At 42.4% G+C, this 21,639-nt stretch overlaps 1 protein-coding gene across 13 annotated transcripts in view; it reads right to left on the bottom strand.

Annotated features, from left to right (window-relative positions):
- Nucleotides 1-21,639, bottom strand: part of ELMO1 (engulfment and cell motility 1) — a 594,311-nt gene that overhangs the window by 465,366 nt on the left and 107,306 nt on the right. For all 13 annotated transcript variants that reach the window (XR_008660142.2, XM_055293399.2, XM_055293401.2 and 10 more), the window contains exon 2: nucleotides 21,266-21,416. Coding sequence is in view for 12 of the 13 variants with exons in the window: in XM_055293399.2 (XP_055149374.1) it covers nucleotides 21,266-21,343 (78 nt within the window). In the remaining variant the exon portion in view is untranslated. The remainder of the gene's footprint in view (nucleotides 1-21,265; nucleotides 21,417-21,639) is intronic.

Genomic DNA, 21,639 nt, shown 5'->3' with positions numbered 1-21,639 from the left:
CCCCAGGAGGCTGGGCGCGGTGGCTCACGCCTGTAATCCCAGCACTTTGGGAGGCCGAGGCGGGCAGATCATGAGGTCAGGAGATCGAGACCATCCTGGCTAACACGGTGAAACCCCGTCTCTACTAAAAATACAAAAAATTAGCCGGGCGTGGTGGCGGGTGCCTGTAGTCCCAGCTACTTGGGAGGCTGAGGCAGGAGAATGGCGTGAACCCGGGAGGCGGGGCTTGCAGTGAGCAGAGATCGCGCCACTGCACTCTAGCCTGGGCGACAGAGCGAGACTCCATCTCAAAAAAAAGAAAAGAAAAAAGAAAAGCCCCAGGAGAAAAATTAATTTAGTTCGAAATGATGAAACTGCTTGATTCTTCTCCCTATAATTCCATAAACCCCAGAGGAACTAAAAAGTAACTCCCTTTTTTTTTTTTTTTTTTTTTTTGGTAGACGGAGTCTCTCATTGTCACCCAGGTTGGTGTACAGTGGCATCATCTCGGCTTGCTGCAACCTCCCCACCTCCCAAGTTCAAGCGATTCTCCTGCCTCAGCCTCCCCAGTAGCTGGGACTACAGGCATGCACCACCACAGCCGGCTAGTTTTTGTATTTTTCGTAGAGACAGGGTTTCACTATGTTGGCCAGGTTGGTCTCGAACTCCTGACCTTGCGATCCACCCACCTTGGACTTCCAAAGTGCTGGGATTACAGGCATGAGCCACCACACCTGGCCCTAAAAGTTAACTTCTGTACTCAACTGGAAAATATCTGGGTCGGGGGTGGTGGCTCACGTCTGTTATCCCAGCACTTTGGGAGGCCAAGGCAGGTGGATAGTTCGAGCTCAGAAGTTTGAGACCAGCCTAGGCAACATGGCAAAACCTCATCTCTACAAAAAATATAAAAATTAAAGCCTGGATGCGGTGGCTCACGCCTGTAATCCCAGCACTTTGGGAGGCCGAGGCAGGTGGATCACCTGAGGTCAGGAGTTGGAGACCAGCCTGGCCAACATGGTGAAACGCCATCTCTACTAAAAATACAAAAAATTAGCCAGGCATGATGGCAGGGACCTATAATCCTAGTGACTCGGGAAGCTGAGGCAGGCAGGAGAATTGCTTGAATCTGGGAGGCAGAGGTTGCAGTGAGCTCAGACCGTGACACTGCACTCCAGCCTGGGCGACAACAGTAAAACTCTCTTCCCAAAAATAAAAATAAAAATACAAAAATACAAAAATTAGCCAGGCATGGTGGCGTGCGCCTATAGTAACAGCTACTTGGGAGGCTGAGGTGGGAGGACTGCTTGAGCCCAGGAGGCAGAGGTTGCTGTGAGCCGAGATAGTACCACTGCATTCCAGCCTGGGTGACAGAGCCAGACTCTGTCTCGAAAAAAAATTGGTATTGAGGCCAAGTTATTTTAACTGCTTCAGTATGTTTCCATAATTTATACAAATCATCACTAAATTTCTTAAGCTTTTTGTTTGGATGATCAAAACTGCCTTCTAGGACTCAACAGTGAGCTGAAAAACAAGAGCAGGAATTTTTTCAGAATAACTTAGAGGATTAGGCAGTTACCACATTTGTATGTGTGGGGATCAAGGCCCATAAGCACGGAGGGCCTGACCCCCACATTCTTTTCCCCATTCCCCTTCCCAACAGTGAGGTCATCTTGCAGCATATCAAAGTCTTTCTTCACTTTATAGAATATTCTGGGGAAATTTTAATGTTTGCAAAAATATCGTTATTTGTTAAATGAAGTATGCATTTCCATATGAATCTGACTGGCAAAGTACCATGTGTCAATAGCTACATTCAAGGAGTAGCTTTTCTTATTAAGGATGTATTCCTCTTTTTATCTTAATTCTTTTTCTCTAAGAGTTCCTTTGTTAACTTAATTTACTAAAGACGTAAGTCCACAAAGTAAATTTCCTACACAAGAAGATTTATTGCCAATTTTTGTAACATAAGTTAGATTTAAGGCTGGAAGTGATGGCTCATGCCTGTAATCCTAGCACTTTGGGAGGCCAAGCTAGGTGGATCATTTGAGGTCAAGAGTTTTTATTTTAATTTTTTTTTTTTTTTTTTTTTTGAGACAGAGTCTTGCTCTGTCACCCAGGCTGGAGTGCAGTGGCGCAATCTCGGCTCACTGCAAGCTCCACCTCCCGGGTTCACGCCATTCTCCTGCCTCAGCCTCTCCGAGTAGCTGGGACTACAGGCGCCCGCCACCATGCCCGGCTAATTTTTTGTATTTTTAGTAGAGACGGGGTTTCACCGTGGCCTCGATCTCCTGACCTCGTGATCCGCCCGCCTCGGCCTCCCAAAGTGCTGGGATTACAAGCGTGAGCCACCGCGCCCGGCCTAGAGGTCAAGAGTTTTTAGACCAGGCTGAGCAACATGGTGAAACTCTGTCTCTACTAAATTACAAAAATTAGCTGGGTGTGGCAGGCACCTGTAATCCCAGCTATTAGGGAGGCTGAGGCAGGAGAATTGCTTAGACCCAGGAGGCGGAGGAAAAAAAAAAAAAAAAGCTAGATTACTGAAAATGGCCAAATTCTCTACCAGCTGATTTTCAATCTATCTCTCTCTCTATTCCTTAAAGTGAGTATTGGTCTTTTGCTTTCCTTTCTATATTCTTTTTCCTTTGCCTTTAATACAATGCTGGTACCACTAATTCCTAAATCCATGTCTCCCCTCTGAGCCATCTTCTAGGTTTAGTCCTGCATAACCCGTTATGCGGATCCATGGATCACAAGGATGCCCTGACACCCTTTTAAATTTAACACTTCTTTCTTTCTTACTATTCTCCTTTTGCCTCTTCTTGATTTCTTAAAAAAATATATGATCACTCTCTCACTCAGAATACATGTTCCTTTAAGGCACTAGAGACCCAGCCACCTGGGGAGTCCTTGGCTGTTTATTTAGGAGGTGGCCAGTCCAGTCTTCCTGGAGGCACCTTCCCAGGAGACCCCCAGCTGTCAGCCCTCATCAGAGCCCCTCCCTGCCCCGCCTCTGATGAGCACTGGCAGGCCCTGGCTGCACAGCCACCTGTTCCTGTCTGCTGGCCAAGGCACCTGGCTTGGGGACTTTACTAAGCCCAAATGCTCACCTTGGAGAGCTCACGTCTGTTGCAGCCCACATTTCTGCCTTGACACTGGCCTGCTGAGGCTGGCAGCACCCCCAGCCAATGTGCCCACACACCTGTTTTAGCCACTATGGAGCATGGGCTGCCGTTCTCAGCTCTGACATCCACTTGTCCGGCCTCTGCCTGCCTCAAAATGGGCATCACCCAGAAAAAAAAGCCTGCTTCCATCAAGTTTATTCATTTCAAATGTTTCTAATGACATGGGGAAAATGTTCATGAGGTGCTATCAAGTGAACAGACACCAGAAAAGCTTTTAGAATGATGAATTTTTATGGACTACATGCTTTTCTCTATCTTCCCCCCAACTATGAGCTCTTGGATGACTTTATTATTTATTTATTTGAGACAGGGTCTCACTCCGTCACCAAGGCTGGAGTGCAGTGTTATGATCTTGGCTCACTGCAGCCTCAGCCTCCTGGGTTTAAGGGATTCTCCTGTCTTAGCCTCCTGAGTAGCTGGGACTAGAGGTGTGCACCACCACACCTGGCTGGTTTACTTTTTGTAGAGACAGGGTCCTGCTATATTACCCAGGCTGTTCTTGAACTCCTAGCCTCAAGCAATTCTCCCACATTGGCCTTTCAAAGTGCTGGGATTACAGGCATGAGCACCGCACCTGGCCATCAATGACTTTAGAGGATTTCCTGGGATTGAATCGCGGCTTCTGCAGTCCCTGGCTTTGGAACCTGGGCTTGTTACTTCTCTCAATGCTTCTGTTCTCTCTTCCTGTTATGAAGATTAATTGAGATAATGGTGTAAAGTCCTTGAAACAGCACTTGGTACATAGTAGGGCATTACATAACGTTATCTACAGATAGCTTCTTTTATTTACTTACATCCCTTGGACACTTCATACATACTTTAAAAAAAAATGCTGGCTAAAGAAATTGAGCGAATAAATGAATGAAAATCCAATTCCTCCTTCTTCCTTAAAGTGACTCCAGCCCCCGATGCTGCCTTTGGCACTTGCCGCATCCTGCTGTTTATTCTTAAATTCATCTTCTTGTGTTTTGCCACCTGCATGGCACTTACTTTGGCGGCAGAGACTGCCTGTGGGACACTGTCCCCTCCCAGGCGCGTGGCTGCTGGGCCTGGAAAGGCATGCAGTTAATGAACGTTGATTAAAAACCCATCTTCTGCTTCCGACTTTTAGATTCTCTTTTTTTTCTGGTCTCTTACTGACTGCCATGGAGGCTCAGGGGAGCAGCTAAAGATGGATCACAGCAAGCAGAGGAGAGAAGCGGTCCCTGGTCCCCACTGCTCCTCCACCCTTCCGTTCAGCAATAGCCTCACGGCCCTCTAACTGCAAAATGCTTTTCCACAAAGACTTAAAGTTTTTGGTCCTAGACTATTAAAAAGCATTTCTCCAGTGCTTTAAAAAAAAAAAAAAAACTACCTGACAGATGCTTTATTCTAACACTTTGAGGTGGTACAGCACAGCACTTGGGATTTTACTTTGCTTTTATAGATAGAAATTCATTGAACATATTCTGCTCTGCAGTTATTAGTAATGTTGGCCCAGGAAAAAAAGAAATTCAGCTTCCAAATGTCAGGACACCACTGAGAGAGGATAGCATGTTGACTACAACGCATACAATGTGACTTGAAGGAACTTTAATGTACAATAAGCCATCTAGCTCCCAGAGGCGCCTCGTGACATTGTGTCAATGACACCAATCACTTTATAACAGTTTTACTCTTCTTCCAATGATCCTACCACCACTCTCCATGCTTCCGAGCCATCTACTTTTGTATGGAGGAATCAGATGTGTTCTGAAAAGGCTGTGTCCATACCCTATCTTCCTAATAACAGCCTGATGAATCTGAAAGATAACGACAAAGCCACACTTTCCTGAGGCAAATTCAGCTTGTTCTCGGAAAGCAAGTATTCTGACAACAGTTGCTGTGTGAATAACAGACCCAAGATTTAAGCAATTATCAAAAATGACAAAGGGGGCTTACAGCAACCTCTCCACAGTAGTAAAACCATGGATCACATTAATTTTAAAAACTGAAAGATGGGCCAGGTGTGGTGGCTCACACCTGTAATCCCAGCACTTTGGAAGGCCGAGGCAGGTGGATTACCTGAGGTCAGGAGTTTGAGACCAGCCTGACCAACATGGTGAAACTCTGTCTTTACTAAAAATACAAAAATTAGCCAGGTGTGGTGGTGTGCACCTGTAATCCCAGCTACCCAGAGAGCTGAGGCAGGAGAATCACTGGAACCCAGGAGGCAGAGGCTGCAGTGAGCTGAGATCGTGCCACTGCATTCCAGCCTGGGCAACAGAGCAAGACTCCAACTCAAAAAAAAAAAAAAAAAAAAATTGGATGATACTCTGCCACCTTTTTCTTGACAAATGATTTGTTTCAAAAAAATGGTTAAATGGTTTACCAAAAGTGACTTGTTTCAAGCTTCATGAAACAAATTAGGTATTAGATTTTACCAAGATAAAGTACAGTCTTTGTGTCATAAAAATCACTAAACTATGAAGATAAACAAAGATAGAAATAATTATGTTGAATGTATTAATGGGTTAAAGACAAGCAGACCTACCTTCTCCTTTTGATATTCTAACATGCTTCTGCTCAGCAGACACTGTATTTCCCTTCAACTGGAAGGGAAACTGCAACTTTAGATAATGACAGAACTATAGAGATGAACAATGCAAAAATAAAGGACTACTTAGATCAATTATAATCTTTTGTGATTCTCCTCCTAGTTCCTGATTATTTTAGTGAATATTGTTACATATCAATGTTGCTATGGATATCAAGAACAACGTTTTTCCCCGATTTCCTTATCTCTGACAGCAACAACAACCACTTTCCTAATTCCTATATTGTCTTCGAACTTCCTTAATATCAGTCTTTTCCAAGTCCTTCCAGATGACTCTAGACGCACAGAAGGCCACTGCACTCCACCATGCCTTTGCAATCAAGTGTTCCCTTTCATGTGGAAATGAATGATTCACAGGGAGAATCAATTCAGGCCTTATGGTCTGCTTACCTTCACCCATGTGAAATAATTTATGTGTGTCAAGTTCACCTTTGTAAAGTTAACTGTATTTATGTGCATAGCTTAAAAATAAAAATTCAGACAGATTCAGTAGGATAAACAGAAATGACTGTCAGCTCCAATGGATAGGATGTTATCAGGCTAGGAGAGTAGATATGAGAAAGCCAATATGCCCTGAAGGCAAAGTAGGGTTCAGGCTCAATTTCCACACAGGACTATGAAGGTTTATCAATGGCAAGGAACCTGAGATTGAAAGTAAGACAGCAGTCAAAAGAACACTGAAAGGAACAAGTGACCCAAAAAGTATGAAATTAGTTCATGTTTCCCATTTAGTTTTTTTATTTTTTTCTTGTACTTCTTGTCTCTCTTTGCTACTAGTTGGTCTGCGTGTTTTTGAGTGGATGTAATGGCAAATCATCCTCCTTTCTTGAATGGCAATGGACATGATGAGACATCTGCCAGCAGGTAGTGGAGGGACGTGGCTTCTGAGTCTCAAAAAATGTCCCATTAAGTTAATGGTGGCAACCTCAGGCAGAACCTACAGCCTTGAAGACTAGTAACACAGGATTTGCAGGAAGGGTCTAAACTATGCAAACAATAACGACAATCTCACACTTTCTTCACCCCTACCTTCAATATATCATCAACCCAGACTTTACTATCTTCTTCTACTATCATCACTTGGCCAGCCTTTCTAATTATGATACAGTGTAGCAAAAGCTACTGTTTTTTGAGTGACTACCATATACTCCCTACCAGATGATATTACTAAGTGTATTTCACTAACGAGCAAACCATATGAGGGATTCTTAAAACGTTACGTAATTTGGCCAGGCACAGTGGCTCATGCCTGTAATCCCAACACTTTGGGAGGCCTAGGTGTGCAGATCACTTGAGCTCAAGAGTTCGAGACCAGCCTGGCCACATGGCAAAACCCCATCTCTACAAAAAATACAAAAATTTAGCCAAGCGTAGTGGTGCACGCCTGTGGTCCCAGCTACTTGGGAGGCTGAAGTGAGAGGATCACTTGAACCCAGGTCAAGGCTGCAGTGAGCCAGGATCATGCCACTGCACTCCAGCTCTGGGTAACACAGGGAGACCCTGACTTAAAAAAAAAAAAAAAGATGCTATGTAACCTGCTCAAAGCCTCACAGCACATGGGACAGAGTCAGAATTTGAACACTAAATTAACACTGTAATGTTTGATACCAATCAGAAGAGCCTCTCTGCTCAAGCTCACTCTGGATGCCCAAATCACCATTACAAACCCCAACTTCTCTGTAGTCCTTTCTGTCTCAGACCATTTCAAACTGAATGTACATCCTTTCATAACCTCAAACTCAAATCTTACCCCAAAACTCTCTTTCCCAGTTTTCAACTTTTATTCATCTTCTTCTAGTTTGTCATAATATAAACTTGGAATCAACACTACATCTTCCCTCTCTCCTTCATATTGCTGCTTGTTTCCTGTCCTGCCAGTGCAATCTGGGGTGACTCTCAAAGCTGTCCTCTTTATTCTGCCTGTGGGTACAGGGAAGCAAGTACAAGTCAGTGCTATTTGGATTGTCAAAAGCATTTTGGGTTGAAGATACAGCAAATGCAAAGACAGAGCAAAATGGATGACCTCTTTGCATACGGAGGAGCTGACAATGTCACACAAACAAAAGATGAGACAGTGGCTCAAAAGGCAAGATAGAGGAAAAAAATGCCTAATTCCTATAGACACCTCTTTTAGTTTTATTTTAGTTATGATTGACAAATAATAACTGCATATTTACAGGGTATAAAGTGATATTTTGATACATGTGTACATTGTGGAATGATCAAATCAGAGTAATTAGTATACCCATCATCTCAAATATTTATCATTTCTTTGTGGTGAGAATATTTACAATTCTCTCTTTTAGTGAGTCTGAAATATGACAACTCTTAAAGGTTTGGACTGGGTTTTTAGACAGGGAAGTAGCATAATCAGGTATGCAATCTCAAATGATAGGGGATTGCACTGGGGTTGAGAGAAGTTAAATGGGAAAACTGGCCAGTGTATCAAAACCCAAAGGAAGTATGAAAGGAGATATGCTGACACCTGAACAATTTCCTGTACCCCTTTGTAAGGTGTCCATGAGGAATGTGAGTTCACCTAAACAGTCCTCTACAGATGTTTTCTATCTTGGCCGATGTCACCAAGATCCTTCCAGTTGTTCATACCAGAAATCTCAGAACTGCCCTTAGCACTTTACTCTGCCTTACCACACACACATAATCAATCATCAATTTTCTGTCAAATTAGTCTTCCCATACGTCACAACGAGACACATAACTAACTTCTTTGTGTCTCCCTGTCACTGTCCCAGTTCATGGCATAGTTGTTTCTTGACTGGGCTACTGCAAGAGCAATCTAGCCTCTCATTTTCCATTTTGCCCTCAAAAAACAATTCTCCAATTGGCACCTTCTAAAAGTGCAACTAACTACGTCACTCTCCTGCTTAGAAACCTTCCATTTTCTACTCCCTTGGACAGGGTATTAAGTCCACATGGCTTCTGATGGGAGAGCCTCACAGACCCAAGTGGCCAAATCCAGAGCCCCTGTTCTTTCTCACTGTCAGATTTCCCTTTAATTCCAGAGAAGCATGATATTAGCCAGAAGCTCTTTACATATTTTGTCTCCAACTTCATTTCCTTATTAGTGGAACTGCCAATTAGACGTAGATTATAGCTTCTTAATTAAATCCTTTTCAACACAGCTTAGCATTTGTATTAATATTTTTTATTCCCTTCTCTTTTGAGCCATGTTCTGAATGAATTCCTCATTTTCAACCTTCAATTAACCAATTCTCTCTTTAGCCAAATCCACTCTAGAGTTACTCTGTGTTTTATTGTTTTATCTTTCTGCTGTTAGTTTTTTTTGTGTTTTTTTTGTTTTTGTTTTTTGTTGTTTTTTTTTTTTTTTACATTTTATTAACATATACGATAGTCCCTCCTTTATTTGAGGGGCATATGTTCCAAGACCTCCAGTGGATGCCTGAAACCTCAGATAGTACTGAACCCAATTGCCATCGATCAGAACATGTTTCTCTTCATATCTTCCACCCCCAAATTTTATGCCTCTTTGATCTTAACTAAGCATTTATCACACACTGTGGCCATAATTTTGCAGTTTGAGCTTTGAGAGCAAAACTAGCATGAATTTTTCTTCCTCACAATTTCACAGATAGAAGATTCATTCTTACCATAGATCTTAGCAACTGATCTTTTTTTTCCTTTCCTAGTAAATCTAGACCTTTCACCTTTTCACTTAAAGGAAGCTTCTCTTGGGTATATCTGAAATGCCAGCATTACTAGTCTTATGTTTTGAAGCCATTATTAAGTAAAATAAGGGCCACCTGGACAAAAGTGCTGCCATACCATGACAGTTGATCTGATAACTGAAATGGCTACTAAGTGACTAACAAATGGGAAGTGTCTACAGTGTGCATACGCTGGACAAAGGGGTGCTGCAAGTCCTGGAGGGACAAAGCAGGATAGCCCAAGATTTTATCACAGTACCCTGAGCAGTGCACAATTTAAAACTTACAAGTTGTTTACTTCTGGAATTTTCCATTTAACATTTTCAGACAGTAGTTGGTTGGGGAAAGCAAACCCACAGATAAGGGAAAGACCACTGCATTTTTCTTTTCTTTTCTTTTCTTTTTTTTTTTTTTTTTTGAGACGGAGTCTGGTTCTGTCGCCCAGGCTGGAGTGCAGTGGCGCGATCTCGGCTCACTGCAAGCTCCGCCTCTCGGGTTCACGCCATTCTCCTGCCTCAGCCTCCCGAGTAGCTGGGACTACAGGCACCCGCCACCATGCCTGGCTTATATATTTTTTTTTGTATTTTTAGTAGAGATGGGGTTTCGCCGTGTTAGCCAGGATGGTCTCGATCTCCTGACCTCATGATCCGCTCACCTCGGCCTCCTAAAGTGCTAGAAGTACAGGCGTGAGCCACCGCGCCCAGCAACTACTGCATTTTTCACTTATAAGATGTCTAATTGGCTCTTTCTCACGTACACCTGTTCACAATTTATGCCCATTTGCTTTGTCCTCATAACCTCCTGTTTGTGTAGATATTATGCTCTCTCTTTTGAAGTGCTGTCTTTGAGGATACTCAACACACACTGATGTTTAAGCTCTCTTCTGCTCTCTGTACTCCTCCACACTGACCAGAAGGAAGAGGTCCAGAGAGGGTGGCAGCAGCAGATGTGACCGAGACCAGATGCAGACAAGTTTTCTGTGATGACTGATTGGATAAAAAAGATGAGGGAGAAAAAAAGAGTCTAAAAGACACATGGTGTCAGCTTGAGCAAACTGGGTGTAATTCACATCTGTCACCAAGAAAAGGAAAACATGAAGAAAAGCAAAACTGTATGGGTTTGAGGCAGGAGGAATGACAAGGACTGTTTTGAATATGCTGAGTTTGAGGTACAAGAGCCATGTAGATGAGCAAGGCAGACAGGCAGATGGATGGTTGTTTATACAGGTCAGGGTGGTCAAGGAAGAAATGACAGCCGGAAATTATGAGCATCTCATGATGACGAGGCTGATCAATCCAAACAGATCGCCATGAGCTTGTCCCACAGTAAGGATTCATCCATCATCATTTTGAGATGGTTTGTCTCAAAGTCACTGATTGTCTTTTAACTACAGATGGCTTTGATGGAAAGACACACAAAGATTTTCCTAAAGTCAATTTATAAAATGTAATAATGTACTTAGAATACATGGTGCAAACAAGGCAAGGAATGCCTTCACTATAGTCATTCCTATTCATGTATTACTGTATGTATCAATAGACAGAAAAAGTATAAATATCCACTTATTTCCTTTACTCAACACTCCTTACGAGTTTACCACATGCAGGCCCTATGCTGGCACTGGGGACACACTTGGCCCATGCAGAGCATCACGTAGTGATTACAATGCTGACAAGTGGAGCCCTGTGGGATGCTACAAGTTCTACACAGCAAGCACCCTTATCCGGTCTGAAGAGTCAGAAAAGGCCTTAGAGAAAGGTCTAAGGAACTTACACTTCATCTGGGATGGAAGAATAAACAGGTGTTAGACATGCAGAGCACTGAGGAGGATAATTTCTAGTTAAGAGAAAATCACACTTTTAAAGACTTGGAAGTGGGAAGAAATTTGTGCTTGTGAAAGGAGAAAATGTTTGCATATGATGAGAACTAAGATGGTGGCGTTGGGGAACTCCAGAGTGGCACTAAGCAAGATAGTGCACTGGCAAGAGCTGGGGGCAGGGGGCCCTGCCAACCACAGCAAAGACGTCTGGATTCTATTCTAGTGCAATGGAAGCCAGGGCAGAATGTTAGGCCTAGGGGAATGGATTGGAGGGAAAGGAAGAAGCGTGGCCTGGCAGCCAGCTGCGATGCTACTGAAGCCACCTAGGGGAAATAAGCTACAGCAGTGGCAGCTAGGACGGAAAAAGGGTGGATAGACTCAAGCCCACTTAGGAGGCTGATTCTACAGGACTTGCTATTTGAGGGGCTGTGGAGATTGTGGGGGTGGGGGTCAAGCACGATGGTGATGCCATTGACCCATAAATGCATTTGATGGAAAGCTAGGAACAAGAAACTAGAAAAGCACATATTTTATTTGCCAGAGGTTGCTCTCATTTCCTTGGAGTTCTGGACACACTGCACATTGGTCTACGTACTCCTAAAGTACAAGCTGTTTGTTCCTGGGTACCCAGAGTTCCTTCTCAACACTGAAATCCACATATTTAGATACCCTGCCACAATTAACCTGTTGACCTAACAGGAAAATAAGCACAAAGTGTAACATTCACAAAGGTTCTAGAAATGTCAGAGGTCTTAGTCATCTAGTCTTAAGAAAACAGTTAATACAAGAGTGTCCTGAGTTGCCCAGACTTCTCAGAGTGACAGTGTTGTGGAAGGAAGTAGAACAGAAGAGAATCCCACCAGCACCAACCTACAGAGCAAAGTAAAAATCTGCATTTCATCTGCGGAAGAAAAAGGGGAACGCAAGAGCTCATTCTTGCTCAATTAAACTCAGCTCAGTTAAAGGGAGAGATATATGTTTGCTGTGTTTTTCTTCAAAAACTTGGCAAATTTTTAAGATTTTATGAGGTTATACAGACTCTCTCACACAAGAAAAGAGAGCTAAAACCAGAAAAGGAAATATCCTAGTCACTTTATTTTAAAGGAAATTTAAGAAATAGCTGTTACATTACCAAATCCAAAAGTTGCAAAAATCAAATGAAGATATCTATTCCTCTACCAATGTCATTTCACCTATTATGACGGTATGAAAGCAATGGTGCAGTATCACAGTCTTTATTACAGCTTTCTTAATTGGAGCAAAATGAGCTCTTAAAGCTATGTTTGTACTCTCTGTAAAGGAGAGGCTAAGAATTTTTAGGACCATTTCCCTCATGGATAAATTGAGGCACTACCTTTAAAGGACTCACTAAAAGTTACCGTGGGAGCCAAAGGTAGCTCCTGCAGGGAGAGTGATAAATTTCAAGGACTTTACAACATTTTCAAATGTAGGTCCAACAGCACGAGCATCACCAGGGGAGCTTCATAAAAACAAGGATCCCTGAACCTTGAATCACTACACAATGATCCTCTGTGTATTTTCAACATGTTTCATGAGTGATTCTGATACAGAAGCAAGCTCAGGAGCCCCTGACCTAGTCCATTCTCAACAGGAGGAGACTCTGTCCACCACCCAAGACACATTTGGCAATGTCTAAGCCTGGCCAACATGATGAAACCCCGCCTCTACTAAAGATACAAAAATTAGCCAGGCATGGTGGCGGGCACCTTGTAATCCCAGCTACTCGGGAGGCTGAGGCAGGATAATTGCTTGAACTTGGGAGATGGAGGTTGCAGTGAGCCAGGATTGCACCACTGCATCCCGGCCGGGGCAACAAGAGCAAAACTCCGTCTCAACAACAAGAACAAAACCAAAAAACTGCCTGGGTTTTAGTGTCATACAGTGCTGGATTCAAATCAGTACCTTCCTAGCTGAGTAATCTTGGGCAAGTTAATGAACCTTTGAATAACTATGAAGTAGGGAGCCTAAGCCGATCTTGAAGACTGTAGTAAGGTGATAAAATCCCACGTGCAAGGCCTTCTGCTGCCTGCCACATAGTGTGTGGCACTTGCTGTTATTATTACTACTACTAATGAGCAAAATTCCATGTCAAGTGCAAAAACTCAAATGGGTTTTACTCAATGAGCTTTTCAAAGGTCTTGCGTAAATCAAATTTATGCATATGGAATTATATCTTAAATATGCTATAGAAATATGGTAGTTGAAAAACTGCAGGCAATCACACTTACCTAAAACACATGCATCTGTGTTTCTTTTAGGGAACTAACCCCCTCCCAACATACTGGGGTAGGGATGCTATTATAATTTTTCTGTTTGGAGAATGAGGACCACCAGTGTTTTATTCTTATCTTCACTCTTCAGAATTGAAACCTACTGTAGACACACAGTAATGGAGATCAATGTGATGAACCACAGGATACAAATGTATGCAAGCCACAGGCTGACCTCCAAGAGCTTATAATCTATTTCAAGAGAAGTGAGCACGAAAAAAGAAAAATGTAAATTACGTTACGTGTGAAATATATTAACTGCAAATAAAAGCTACAGGCAAAGAAAATGATATAAGAAATTAGAAAGCTGGAGAAAAGACTGCATTATAATGCGATCAGAAAAGGTTTGAGTACAAAGGAGGCTCTCTGCAGTGCTTAGCAAAGCCAGGATTTAAAGCAGTGGAGAGCTGGGAGAAGGCAGGGGGCATTCAAGGTGGCATACTTTTAGAAGGAAACGGCAAGAGATGAAAAAAGACCATGAATGTGCGGGAACAAGCGTCTAAAGGAGTAGCTTCTATAAAACGGAAGGGTACCTGGGAATCACATACAGTGCCTGCAGACACTACCTTGGCCCAGGGATAATGTTTATGAAAAATATGGAAGGATGCAAAGCCTCCCTAAAGAATCTGACTGAAGTCTCAGGAATATCGGAAAGCTCAAGAATCATCCATCTCTATTTTTTTAAACTGATAAACTTTTTTCAAACAAAATCTTTCCCCAAATCATCCACAAATGAAAACGGGACAATACAAAGGTGCTGCAGCAGGAGTGAGCGAGGAGTGCCCGGAAGCCCTCAGCAGCCACCCCTCTGCCCCAAGCCATTTGAGAAGCAGAACTAAGGTTGAAAACCATGTATCTCTTCCCATTGCCCTTTTTGGGCCTGAATATCCTCTGAACATCTTCTCCAAGCATTTATGTGATGCACACTTAGTAGAGATGATGGATCTCCTCGCCTGCTGAGATGGCCCGTGCTGGCTTTTCTTGAGTGAAGGTGAAATGTCTCTCCTAGCACAAATAGGATGGAGTTCCTACACTTGGGCCATAAACAACACATCTAGGCAGGGTGTGGTGGCTCATGGACTGTAATCCCAGCACTTTGGGAGGCTGAGGTGGGAGGATCGCTTAAGTCCAGGAGTTTGAGACCAGCCTGGGCAACATGGCAAACCCCATTACTACTAAAAATACAAAGATTAGCCAGTCATGGTGGTGCACAACTGTAATCTCAGCTACTCGAGACCTGAGGCAGGAGGATCTCTTGAGCCCAGAATTAGAGGTTGCAGTGAGCTTTGATTGAGTCATTGTACTCTAGCCTGGGTGACACAGTGAGACCCTGTGTCAAGGAAAAAAAAAAAAAAAGAACATATCTAATGGTCCTTCCTCTACATGATATAACCTCAAAAAGTTGGTAATACCTGTGAGACCCCTTTCTTCAGGTTAACATATGGGCAGTTTCACTAATCATTTGTCTCTTCTGTAGACAACTGAAGTTAGAGAAGGGAATCATATATCCACCCAATAGAGAAATGAAACTAGTGGTTAGCTGGCAGGCTACACCGGTGATGGGAACTGCTGCTATGTATGTAGGCAGAGGTGAAACTTTAACGTCACGAGCGAACATGGACTCTAAGACAAAGAGTGCCAACAGTGAACACACAGACCAGAGGGCTTAGCACTGAGGTCAGAACTGATCTAGAAAAAAGAGAAACCAGGAAGGAAACAATCCCAGATGAATCAAACAAGGAGGAAGAAACTCAGGGACTGAAGCTAGAGGAAGGAAGGGAGAGTTTCAAGAAGACGAGAATGAGCAGCTTTGCCGAGTGTAACCGAGAGGGTGAGGACAACCAAGGCAGAGGTGCCACCAAAAAGGGGAGCCCTGTAGAGAGGTAAATTGTTGCTCATGCAAAGATTAAAATAAGCATGGAACAACATAGATGGCATATATTGGTAACATTTAAATAAGCTTGGAATGGAAAAACAGAATAAAATACTACCAAAAGAGAGTTACTAGGTCAAGGGGAGGATTTTCCAAGGTGAAAACAGAAGAGTTCACTGTTGAAGACAGAGAAGAAGAAAAGAATAAGAGAAGAGAACATGGATGGGACAAGCCCCAGGTAGGGTAGAAAGGATGGGCTAATACCATTTGACCCAGCAACCTCATTACTGGGTATATACCCAAAGGATTATAAATCATGCTGCTTTAAAGACACATGCACACATATGTTTATTGCAGCACTATTCACAATAGCAAAGACTTGGAACCAAGCCAAATGTCCAGCAATGATAGACTGGATTAAGAAAATGTGGCACATACACACCGTGGAATACTATGCAGCCATAAAAAATGATGAGTTCATGTCCTTTGGATCCATTCTCAGCAAACTATCGGCAAGGACAAAAAACCAAACACTGCATGTTCTCACTCATAGGTAGGAATTGAACAGTGAGAACACATGGACACAGGAAGGGGAACATCACACACCAGGGCCTGTTGTGGGGTGGGGGAAGGGGGGAGGGACAGCATTAGGAGATATACCTAACATTAAATTACGAATTAATGGGTGCAGCACACCAACATGGCACATGTATACATATGTAACTAACCCACACGTTGTGCACATGTACCCTAAAACTTAAAGTATAATAAAAACAAACAAACAAATGAAAAACACCTACGTGGAGCATTGGGGGTTGGGATAAGCTGAAAGCACTGGAAACAAATTGGGACCCACCTCTTCCCTCCTCTGCTGGCAGTAGAAAAAGCAAAACAAAACAAGAAGGCAGGAGACAAAGGTAGTCTGTGATGCCATGCAAATATGTAGGCAGAGAAATTCTAAGGCAAAGACAGAATGGTAGCTTTCTGGTCTGTGTCTTCCTTGAAAAGCAAGGCCTGAGGGGGCAGGGCAGAGACAGAAAATACTGGAGGCTTGAAGAGTTTATGCAGGGAACAGAAAAGCTGCTGCTCAGAAATGGTGAGTGGCCAAGATGGAAAAAAAAAATCACAGAGTACTAGGGAGCCAGTGAATATTCCATAGCACAAATTGGCTATGTGTCCAGTTAGGACACCTCTTTATTACCAGAGGATGCCTCCCACTTATCTTTTAATTTTGTCTCCTTCCTAAACATTTAAAAAGTTAGGCAGAGAAAGAATAAGAACAGAGGGCAACTGTTCACAATGGAAGTGCAGGTGAACAGGAAACAGAGTACCTAATTTTCTAATCTAATGAGAATGTGCTTAAACTAACAGTAATAATGGCTGCTTTTATTGAGGAATCGCTCTAAGCTATGCAACATGCTACATTCTTTTCACTTGTTTTCTTTAATCTTCACAAGGACCATCAAAGTAGCAAATTATTATCCCAAAGAAACTGAGGCTCAATAAGGCTAACTAAGCCTTTCACAGAAAGCAGGGCTCCAGGACTGCTATGGTATGAATGTTTGTGTCTCCCCAAAATTCATCTGTTTGAAACCTGGCCCCCACGGTGGTGGTATAAAAACATGCTTGACAGAGCCTGTTTGCCCCTTTTGCCTGTGGGGAAACATACAAGGCTCAATCTATGAGGAACAAGCCCTCATCACACACCACATCCACTGGTGCCTTGATCTTGGACTTCCCAGGCTCCAGAAATGTGAACAATAAATTTCTGTTGTTTGTAAATTGCCCAGTTTAAGGTACTTTGTTATAGCAGCTGAAGGAACGAAAACAAGTGCTCACATCCAGGTTTAAATGTTCTTGGAGCCCACTGCCTCTTACCAGATGCTGCTTATTGAAGTGTTTGGGATTCCAGACTCTTGACCGAGAAACAAATACATTATTCAGGACATAATAGGTTAACAAGAACAGTGGATGCAGGAGCCTTGATATATCCAGACAAGAAGCATCCTCAGCCTCAAGCGGCTCCCCGAGCTTGAAACTCAACAATACATTGTGAAGGCGAGAGCAGGAGTCAGGAACCAGTGAGCTGATAATTCTTTTGAGACCTTCCCGTGATACAGCAAAGTCCATGTGTAAGAAGCTCCTGGGGAGTTTTCCTGCTGAGTGGAAACACAGAATTTTCTCCTAAATATTTAGAAAGAAGATAAACAAGTCCATCATGGGCAGATGTCCCTCTGAAAACTCCAGGCACTGATGGAGGGTGGCTGAGCAGAATTGAGCACCTGATAAGATAATCACTACTCAGGAAGCACCGCCTCCCAGTTATTCATTCATGAAATATCTTTTCATTTTAAGGACTGTTCACCAGGCAAGGAGAAACAACACTCAAAGACAGGCAGTTCCCAGTCTAATGACTGCTTCTCAAACTGTGGAAGCCCTTGGATTAGATTCATCTGATGCTTATCACAGATGCAGATGAAAGGCCCTGCCCCTGGCCAACAGAATCACAATCTCTGCAGCTGGGGCTGCATTTTGCACAAGCTGGTATGTGCATTTTGTACAAGCTCCCTGGATGCTTCTTGTACACACTCAAGGTTGAGGACCACTGGGTTCAGTTGATAGACACAGACAATATAACGTGATAAGTGGAAACGCACCCAAAATTTTGGGAGACAATAGAGCAGCAGTGCTTAACCCAACTTTTGGAAATGGCTTTTAGTGAAATAGCAGCTATCCAGGCTAAAAAGAAGCAAAGAGCTTTCTAAATGAAGCTAACATGCTATAGGAGAGAGGCAGGTTATGTGATCTTTACTGAACAAGGTAGAAGATTAGGAGAAAACCCAAGTAATAATCATTTCTTCTACTCTTCATTGCATGTGGAAACATACTTCTAATTCTCATGCCAACTTCTGATTCAATCAAGAAACAACATCCGACAGCAACACTTCCATAAGTCTCATTGTAATTCCAGCAAATGCAGGGCAGGAAGAGTCTGCATTCCTAATTGCCTATGTTTCCATATGTGATTAATAGGAGGCCTACAATTTAACCAACTATTTACACTTGTCATCTGTAAAACCAGAATAATAATCAAGAATTAGGCAACGCAACACCATGTGCCTCTTCATATGATGAGCCAAAAAGGACACATCATTTCTCTACATTTCTGCCAAAAATACAAAACTCGAATCTGATCAGTAGGATATGTGAGAGAACTCCAAACTGAAGACTTTTTCTAAAATAGCTGTCCTGTACTCTACAAAAATGTCAAGGTCACAAAAGATAAAGACTGAGAAATTTCTAAAGATCAATGGAGATCAAAGAGACCTGACAATAAACATAGTACATGATCCTGGACAGGATATTACACCACAGAGAAAATAGCTATAGAGGACCTCATTGGGACAACTGAAGGAATCTGAATATGGATTACGAACTGTGAATTTGATGATAGCATTATACCAGTATTCAATTTATTTCTGGTTTTATAAATGTACTGTGATTATTATGTAAGAGAATGGCTACAATCTTAGGACATACATACTGAGTGTTCGGGGTGAAGGGGGATGGTGCTTCCAGGGCTCCATCAGATGGTTCAGAAAAAGTAGGTACAGAGTTCTTTGTACTATCCTGGCAATTTTTGCGTGTTTAAAATTGTACCAACATAAAATTACTTGTCAAAGCTATCAGGCCATGAAAAACAAGGAAAGACTGAGAAATTGTCCAAAATGGAAGGAGACTGAGGAAACATGACAATTGGTATCCCTGGATTGGATCCTCGAACAGAATAAGGACATTAGTGGAAAATCTGGTGAAATCCAAATAAAGTTGGTAATGTAATGTACCAATGTCAATTTCTTAGTTTTGACTAATGTACCAAGATTAAGATATTAACATGAGGGGAAACTGGAAAAAGGGTATAAATATAAGCATATACAATCTTTGTAATTTTCTGTAAATCTAAAATTATTCAAAAAAAGATAATTTAAAAATATATATATTAAAACACACACATAGCAAAGGCCATCTCCAAAGGCAGAGAACACTACACTAACCTCACAGGTAAGGAGGACTGTCTGTCAAGAGCTGCTGTCTTAAAGCAGAGGTTCCCAAACTGCGCTGACCATGGCAGAATCAAAATTAAACAGTTTACCAGAACCACTAAGTTACAGTCTCTTGGGATGGGACCACTGAAAACAGTTATTTCGAATAAGTGCCTGGGTAGTTCTGATTAGTACCCGGGCTTGGGCATCAGGTATCCAGCTCAGCACGTCTCAGATTGAATTACACACAGGGATACCCTGGAGATCTTGTTAAAATGCAGACTCGGGTCAAGAGGTCTGGAATAAGACCAGAGATTCTGCATTTCTAGTGTGCTTTCAGGTGAGGCCCAAGCATGTGGTCCAAAGCCCCACAGATTGAGAAGGGCAATGCAACAAGACAGAGGGCCCGACTGCATGCCACTGCAGGGCATTCGGGACCTCTCTACACGTGTGTGAGACCAACTTCTATCTCACTGAAGCCATTGGTCTCTTAGGCTGTGGCCAAACCTAATCCAAACTACATTTAGTCTGCACCAAGTATCTCCAAACATTTTCTTAAGGTAAATTTTAACTAGCATCTCAAACCACACATGAAAGCAGACAAGCATCTGTTGCCTGACTCAAATGTATCTGAAACTATTAGCCATCTCTACTTTTCTCTATTTGTATAGGTTCCTTCTTGAGTCAGTAGAAAACTACCTTAGAGAGCAGTTAAAATGACAATGATGTGTGGTCTGATGACAGCTTTTTTTGACAAAAATCCCAAAAATTTACCCTTTCTTACATTTGAGTTTAAGTTCAATTAATTCTGATCTGACCCGTGTAATTCATTTTAATGATTCCCTTGGATTCACACAATTCCATGTAACTCTTGCATTGATCTGCCACCAGATAATAAAATCTGACCAGGAAAAAAATTGTAAATCATAATCGTAAAATAGTATAGAGAACATAAAGATTGGAGTTGCCATGGTTATTGTAATTTTGAAAATGTAGAAAGCCATCCAGAACCCTATATTATATACATTATAAAACCTGTAAGTATGTATTAGGTCTTAACCTTTTATTCTTTCAATCATTTGCTCTAGAGTGACTACAGTAAAGTGAGGACAAAAGTAACCATTCTGAGATAACCTATAATCAAACAGTGCTTGAGAATCACACCATGCAATTCTCAAGACTCAAGTTAAAGGATGCCTTTATGGGTCAAGCCACTTTTATAAGTCTTCTTAATATTTTTTTAATTCAATAAACATTTGTTGAGTATTTACTACATGGCGGACAATGTGCTAGACACATAATGAATTACACTAAAAATAAAAATTACAATTGGCTGAAATCCAAGACTGAACCCCTCTATACTAATTTCATTATAAAGCTATTAATGTAACAAAGTACAATGCATTTGGCTGCTTCTGCAAAAAATGAAAAAAAAAAGGGATTTTAAAAATTAAGTTTTGTCTTGCCTGTGTTCCAACAATCTGCACATATTCATGTGTCATGGCAAGGCAGGGATGGGGCAGCCTCCACTGTGTCAACTGCCCAGGGCTCGATCCACTTGTCCCTCCCACCTCCTTCCTAGCTTCAGACACAAATCCTGTATTGACACAATCCAAGTGGATGCTGGAAGAGTATAAAAACCCCATCCATCACTATATGTGCTACAGAAATCAAGCTACATTGCAACTATTATTGCACAGATTTTTCAACACAGCTAGAGAGAGAAAGGCAGAAGACTGAGCTATCCAAAGTCTGTGAAAATTCCAGTGTAGAAAGGAAACTGAAAATAAGACACCCAATGCTGTCACGTTACTAACCTGATCAATTTCCATGAGTTTGGGGTAGGCGCCCGGCCATTCTATGGCCACCTTGACGATGTCCGCGGGTGGCGGCATTGTAAGTCCCCAAAATGTTCAAAGCCAGTGGGACTGGGGATCCTACAGCATAAACGGCCGCACGTGTCTATACCTAATGAGGAATGACAGAAAAAAAAAAGAGAAGTCACTCAGTGCAGATGCAGGGTGAATTTTGCTTCATCACTTCCTGTTTTCACTGGTGGTTTGGTATGAAAAACGGCTCCCCTTGGTGCCTGGGTGCTGAAGGTGCAGGGGCACAGCCAACGGTACAATGGGCTCCTGAGGAAAGAAGAAAGATGGGGGTGCCCGTGCCAATGCCCTTGAACCAAAGCCAC

Source organism: Symphalangus syndactylus, chromosome 9, assembly GCF_028878055.3.
Source record: "Symphalangus syndactylus isolate Jambi chromosome 9, NHGRI_mSymSyn1-v2.1_pri, whole genome shotgun sequence".
In the NCBI taxonomy this organism is placed as follows: domain Eukaryota; kingdom Metazoa; phylum Chordata; class Mammalia; order Primates; family Hylobatidae; genus Symphalangus; species Symphalangus syndactylus.
Note: the sequence above shows the minus strand (reverse complement) of the source record. Positions and strands in the feature narration are given on the sequence as shown.